The sequence below is a fragment of the Panicum virgatum genome, chromosome 9N (assembly GCF_016808335.1).
Source record: "Panicum virgatum strain AP13 chromosome 9N, P.virgatum_v5, whole genome shotgun sequence".
Classification (NCBI taxonomy): domain Eukaryota; kingdom Viridiplantae; phylum Streptophyta; class Magnoliopsida; order Poales; family Poaceae; genus Panicum; species Panicum virgatum.
In genome coordinates, this window is record NC_053153.1 from 61,071,598 (window position 1) to 61,077,995 (window position 6,398).

The window sequence follows — 6,398 nt, forward strand, 5'->3', positions numbered from 1 at the left end:
ACCACTGCCATTATGATAAAATTAGTCTAAAATACCACTATGCCTAATTAAAAATCACCCACCAATGCCATTATGAAAAATTAAATATAAAATACTATTTAGCTATGTATCAGTCACAAACATATACTATTAATAAAAACTAAAGCTAACAACAATCAATCAAAATAAAATGAAAATAAAAATAATTATATGCATAATATTACTAAAGCTCAACAAATCAAATTGTTATTTTAGGTACATCATATTTGAATTGTTTTAACCAACAATAGGACATAATTTACGATAATAAACAGGGTGATGTATGATAAAAAAAATAGTATAATTTTTAAATAAAGATACAACGATATGCAATGTTTTGAATTTTCAATACTAGCCGCGCAAATGCGCGGGCTATACGCCTAGTTAGTTTTTAAAAAACTCATCCTAATCAGTTAAATTCTGTAATTAGTTATTTCTTCAACCACATTTAATACTCTATGCATATGTCCAAAAATTCGATGTGACGGATACTGTGCAAACATTGGTGTCGTGCTTCTTTGCTTTGAGATTCGTTATTACGCCACACCACGTGGCCAACAAAATCTGCTTAAGGATCACTATTGCTCTAGCTCTACGGCGCACTTCGGCATCTATAGAACACCGTACCGTGCGTGCTGAAGGCAAACACCACCGGTCGCCGGAGCTTCATCCCATGGGGAGCACGAGGCCACTCGGCACGGCGAGCTCGAGGACGGCGGCGGCGTGGTGCGGCCACTGCGGCGCCATGGGCCTCGCCGCCACGCCGCCGTCCGGGTCCGGCTCCAGCGTCTGGTGCGCGTTCTGCCACCGGCTGACGCGCATTGAGCAGCGACAGCGCGGTGTGGGCGACAGCGCCACCGCCACGACGGTGGCGCTCGCCGTAGCCTCGCCTCCGTGGCCGCCGACGCTCTCCGCGGGGCGCGAGATCCCGCCGGGCTACCCCAAGATACGCGGCAAGAAGCGCGCCCTCGTCGTCGGCGTCAGCTACACGGGCGCCGCGCACGAGCTCAAGGGCACGGTCAACGACGTCGCCGAGATGCGGCGGCTCCTCGTCGGCAAGTTCGGGTTCCCGAGCGGCTGCATCCTGGAGTTCACCGGTAACCAAAACCTCATCTTGTTCCTCGCAGATTTTTTTCTGAGAGGGGAAGTGATCATCAGGTTATACTATTGCAATTGTGTGGTGGCAGAGAAGGAGAGGGACCCGAGCAGGGTACCGACGCGGGAGAACCTGCTCCTGGCGATGCGTTGGCTGACGGAGGGGTGCGCCGCCGGCGACTCGCTGGTGTTCCTCTTCTGCGGGCACGGCGTGCAGGAGGTGGACCTGAAGGACGACGAGGTGGACGGGTACAACGAGGCGCTGTGCCCGGCGGACTTCGAGCAGAGCGGCGTCATCCTGGACGACGAGATCAACGAGACCGTCGTCCGGCCGCTGGGCAGGGGCGTCAAGCTGCACGCCATCATGGACACCTGCCACAGCGGCACCATCCTCGACCTCCCCTACCTCTGCCGCCTGTCCAGGTACGTACTTACACTCTCACAGCCGAGAGATTCTTAATTTTCAGCTCTGACCACAGAAACCTCTCTGCGTTTCAAGAACGGGGTACTGGCAGTGGGAGAATCAGTTCCCTGGTGGGACGGGGAAGCGCCCCAACGGCGGCCTGGTCATCTCCATCAGCAGCTGCAGAGACGACCAGAAGTCCGCGGACACCAGCGTACGTCCTGATCCTGAATGAACCCCAGACTCCGCTTCGTCTTCCGATGAAGCTTCATCTGATGTTCAGACCAGCACTGCAACTCTGCATCCTTGATCTGATTAAGCGTCTTCGGATATTCCGCTGAGTACAATCCGCTTGATCCATGCAGGGATTCCCCGAGTCGGCATCGATCGGCGCCATGATGGACAGCTTCATCGCGGCCGTGGAGGCCGAACCAGGGACGACCTACGGGCGCCTGCTGAGCGCGATGAGGGCGAGGATCCGCGACGGCCATGGGAGCTGCCGCCTCCCCGGACGGCTCGGCTCGTACGTGCGCAGGATGATCCCGCCCAGCGGCGTGCAGGTGAGCTCCGCCTAGCTAGCCTGCCACGCCTTTGTTGCTGAACTGACACTCTGACAGTCCTGTGTCCCTCACTCCGGACTGCATGAACATGATGCAGGAACCTCAGCTGTGCTCTTCAGAGATGTTTGACATCTACCGGAAGCCATTCCTGCTCTGATTTGCAGGCCGGCTGCTGATTCGGAACTTGACTTGCATGTTATTGTGGTGTGCAGCTCGATTAGCCTGCTCTTGTTTCAGTTCAAACCAATGCATCTCTGGCATCTGATCATGTTGCAACTGAATGGGATTCGCATCATGTCGTGTAATGGTGTACGTCGGATTCTACTTTCCGATTATAAGACTTCCGTATTCACTAGTCACTAGTGAAAAAAAAAGGATTCTATTTTGCTGCAGAAACTTCAAATAAAATTGACTGCACGTAAGGTGCAATTAGAGAGCCATACGATCTGCGTGATTATGAAAGCATTTGAAGTGAAACAACGTAGTGGAACTCACGTAAATGTTGACAACGTAATAGAGTCTGTATAACTACCCATGTGCGTCGTCATCGTAATTGATCAGATTTTGCTGTCGGCTTCATTCCTTACTGGTATTTGTTACCTCACTGGTGCCCAACTTGTATCAAGGAGTGCATTACCACTGAATGTACTGAAAAGGATCCATTCTGACCTATCTACTCCACCTAGTTAATCAATTTCAGTAGGAGTGTCATTGATATAATTACTAAGACCATAAACTAGGTAATCAAGCTAGAGGACATTCCATAACACTTCACATCCTCTCTCGTAATAAAATTTTTGTCATATCGGCAAATTTAATGCTCATGACACTACTACGACACTGGTCTTAAAAGTATCCCTTCTAACTTCTACTGTGTGTAGATGAACGTTGTCTATTATTCTAGCAACCAAATGTTGTCACACAAGTTTGTACACTGCTAAAGCACGACAGGACATTTAGTGTCACGCTATTGAGGACACTTGCAATGTTGTATATGTTGACGGGTATTGCTCGATGAGAGGTTGGGCACCGGGCTATTTATCTTCCCAAAACGAGTTCTGAGTTCCATTATGTACTTGGAAATTACCAAGATTTCCCTTCCACTCGAGTTATGGATTTTTTTTTCCTTCAGGTATTTCTTCCATTAAGAGATTTTTCCAAACTCTTTCATTTATAAGCTTAAGAAGTCATTTACTGAGAATGCACTCATTTTAGATATCAAAATTCTCTATACCCTAATTCCGTTGGTCTTTTGGTGGTATAATACACTAGTTATAGCCAACCGTGTTTTTTCGTTAGATTGCCAAAAAAAATTTGACCTGTAATAATGCAGGTTTTCAGTTTCTTATGTAGCTAGAAAAAAAGGATAACATGAACATAGGCAAGCTAGTGAAAACTGAATTTATTAGCACTAATCGATCACTATTGAGTGTTTGGTTTTTCTTTACCACAACTCAATGTTTATGTGACATCCCGTCCTAACAAAGATGAATTTGAGCCCATTAGTAGCCGAAGTGTGAGTTACATGGCATGTGTGGGGAGTTATCTCACCTTACTAGTTGAGAATGAGGATCATCAACATATAAACCCAAGTGTTAAGTGCATTTGAACCCCCTATGTTAATGTTTTTACACGAAGCGAGGACGAAAACGTAAACAAAGTTGATGCGAGTGCGTGTTTTACTCAAAATGCGAGTAGAACTGAGCCATATTTAGAATTGAGCTGTTACAATTGACATAAGGCATCGATTGCCCCAGTTGCTCCGATAAGAGATATACTACAAGGCAGAAACTTGATATTCGTTGCCTATTCACTAATCACTATAGATAGCCCATCATCCAAAAGATGCGGTATTTAATTTTTGCATGGAATTTGACCTTTCTTTAGCTTGAGCTATTGATAATAACATATCCACTACATTGTTAAATTCGTAAGTGGATCGATCCTCATATATTAAACCTCTCTTGTTTGAAAAAAATTGCCCTGTTAGCTAGCGGTGCCAACCAGATTTTCAAGATTCTCGTTCGAGTTCACACGTGCCTTATTAATATCGAATCTCTTTTTGCGAAATTAATTTCGATTAATCCTCACCTGACACGAATCGTTTCGGTGTCAAACCAGAGCACAGATCAAAGGCAGCAGCAGCAGCAGCAGTTCGGTCCATCGAATAAAGGAACCGTTGCTTTGCCTACCATGCTGGCATATGCCCTTGTCACTCATGCCACAAGCGAGTGCGCCACGGGCCACCAGGCGCGATGCCGCGCAGAGCGCATATCTCCGCTGACATCTTCACCCTCATGGGCAACACGAGGCCGGCCGGCATGGCGAGCGCGAGGGCGGCGGCGGCGGCGCCGACGTCGTGGTGCGGCCACTGCGGCATGAGCATCGCCGCGCCGTCGACGGGGCCCGGCTCCTCCAGCGTCCGGTGCGCGTTCTGCCACCGGCTGGCGCGCGTCGAGCGCCACCGCGGCATGACGCTCGCGGCGCCCTCGCCGCCGCGGGCCGACGTCGTCCCCGCGGGGCTCGAGGTCGCGGCGGGCTACTACCCCAGCGTGAGCGGCAAGAAGCGCGCGCTCCTCGTCGGCGTGAGCTACAGGGGCACCGCGCACGAGCTCAAGGGCACGGTCAACGACGTCAAGGAGATGAGGCGCCTCCTCTGCGGCAAGTTTGGGTTCCCCGGCGACTGCATCCTGGAGCTCACTGGTAACCAGCAAGAAGGAATTCATCAAGAACCTCGATCGTGTTCCATCATCCTGTTCCTTGCGGATCCAATTTAGAAGAAGGGAGCTAATCGTCAGTTGCTGTGTCATGGTTGCGGCAGAGAACGAGAGGGACCCGGCGAGGGTGCCGACGAGGGCGAACCTGCTGCGGGCGATGCGGTGGCTCGTGGAGTGCTCCGGCAGCGGCGACTCGCTGGTGTTCCACTTCTCCGGGCACGGCGTGCAGAAGCTGGACCTGAACGACGACGAGGTGGACGGGTACAACGAGGCGCTGTGCCCGGCGGACTTCGAGCAGAGCGGCAAGATCCTGGACGACGAGATCAACGAGACCATCGTCCGGCCGCTGGGCAGGGGCGTGAAGCTGCACGCCGTCGTGGACACCTGCCACAGCGGCACCATCCTCGACCTCCCCTACCTCTGCCGCCTGTCCAGGTACACGTCCTCCCTGCGACCCAAAACCAAATCTTTTAAAATCACAGCGCCGGCGACGACATGATCGATGTCTCTGGATTCGAAGGACGGGGTACTGGCAGTGGGAGAATCACGACCGGCCCAGCGGGGCGCGGAAGCGCCCCAACGGCGGCCTGGCCATCTCCATCAGCGGCTGCAGCGACGACCAGAAGTCCGCGGACGCCAGCGTACGTCTCCGAACACCCATTGATTACTCTCAGATGTCGTGTTGATCTTTTCCGGCCGGTACAGGGATTTTCGGAGTCGTCGTCGTCTTCGATCGGCGCCATGACGGACAGCTTCATCAAGGCGGTGGAGGCGGAGCCGGGGACGACGTACGGGCGGCTGCTGAGCGCGATGAGGGCGAGGATCCGCGACGGGCAGGGGAGCCGCCGCCTCCCCGGAAGGCTTGGCTCCTTCGTCCGCTGGATGATCCCGTCCAGCGGCGTGCAGGTGAGCTCCATCCATCATATCGATCGGCTGCTCCGTCTGCTTTGCTACGTCTGGCTCACTGTGGACACTGAATCGATCCATGTACTGTATGCAGGAGCCTCAGCTGTGCTCGTCAGAGATGTTTGACATCTACCGGAAGCCATTCCTCCTCTGATCTGCTCGTCGACGACTGATAATTCGGGACTTGAATTATTTGGATGTGTGCTGTACTAGTACTACTGTGGTGTGTATGAACATACTGTATATTGCATTTCAATTTACGTCCTGTCAGAGTGTATGGCGAGAAATGACTCCAGATTATATGGCGAGAAATTACGTCCTGGACGGCTTGTACCCACCACTGAAAAACAGGGACCTCGAAGCAATGATCTGAATTACTCGGGGATTCAATTTGCATTGGTGACCTCTGAAAAAAATCTGTGCACCCTGTCCTCAGTCAGATTCACAATTTAAGGGGGTGTTTAGTAGGTGATGAAGAATTTTGGCCAAAATTTTTTTGCGAAGAGAATCTTATCATTTAGGAGTACTAAATGTAGACTAATTACAAAACTAATTACAGATCTCGTTTAGAAATTGAGAGACGAATCTAATAAAAATAATTAGATGATAATTAATCCATGATTAGCATATGGTTATTGTAGCATTACTGTTGCAAATCATTGATTAAGTTGGCTTATTAAATTCATCTCGCGATTTACA

The 6,398-nt window shown here is 50.5% G+C and overlaps 2 protein-coding genes across 3 annotated transcripts; both read left to right on the forward strand.

The window, feature by feature from the left end:
* The first annotated feature begins 211 nt into the window (after positions 1-211).
* LOC120692125 (metacaspase-1-like) lies at positions 212-2,518 on the forward strand. 2 transcript variants are annotated; one of them, XM_039975356.1, is made up of 5 exons: positions 212-1,115; positions 1,206-1,536; positions 1,613-1,730; positions 1,882-2,076; positions 2,134-2,518. In XM_039975356.1, exons 1-5 carry the CDS (start codon positions 692-694, stop codon positions 2,203-2,205), a joined length of 1,140 nt encoding a protein of 379 aa, XP_039831290.1. In that variant the 5' UTR covers positions 212-691; the 3' UTR covers positions 2,206-2,518. The 2 variants fall into 2 exon arrangements, with proteins under 2 accessions (XP_039831290.1, XP_039831291.1); XM_039975357.1 differs by having other exon boundaries at positions 2,174-2,431.
* Positions 2,519-4,275: 1,757 nt separating this feature from the next.
* Positions 4,276-6,095, forward strand: LOC120692124 (metacaspase-1-like). The gene is made up of 5 exons (XM_039975355.1): positions 4,276-4,779; positions 4,898-5,228; positions 5,314-5,434; positions 5,499-5,699; positions 5,794-6,095. The coding sequence occupies exons 1-5, from the start codon at positions 4,332-4,334 to the stop codon at positions 5,851-5,853; spliced, it is 1,161 nt and encodes a 386-aa protein (XP_039831289.1). The 5' UTR covers positions 4,276-4,331; the 3' UTR covers positions 5,854-6,095.
* Positions 6,096-6,398: the final 303 nt, after the last annotated feature.

What these genes read in the sequence shown, in the direction of transcription:
- LOC120692125 (XM_039975356.1), top strand. Translation starts at nt 692, where the DNA reads ATGGGGAGCACGAGGCCACTCGGCACGGCGAGCTCGAGGACGGCGGCG. An exon ending in CTGCATCCTGGAGTTCACCG is followed by an intron (nt 1,116 to 1,205) that starts GTAACCAAAACC and finishes GTGTGGTGGCAG; the next exon opens with AGAAGGAGAGGGACCCGAGC. An exon ending in TCCCGCCCAGCGGCGTGCAG is followed by an intron (nt 2,077 to 2,133) that starts GTGAGCTCCGCC and finishes ACACTCTGACAG; the next exon opens with TCCTGTGTCCCTCACTCCGG.
- LOC120692124 (XM_039975355.1), top strand. Translation starts at nt 4,332, where the DNA reads ATGCCGCGCAGAGCGCATATCTCCGCTGACATCTTCACCCTCATGGGC. An exon ending in AGAAGTCCGCGGACGCCAGC is followed by an intron (nt 5,435 to 5,498) that starts GTACGTCTCCGA and finishes CGGCCGGTACAG; the next exon opens with GGATTTTCGGAGTCGTCGTC. An exon ending in TCCCGTCCAGCGGCGTGCAG is followed by an intron (nt 5,700 to 5,793) that starts GTGAGCTCCATC and finishes TACTGTATGCAG; the next exon opens with GAGCCTCAGCTGTGCTCGTC.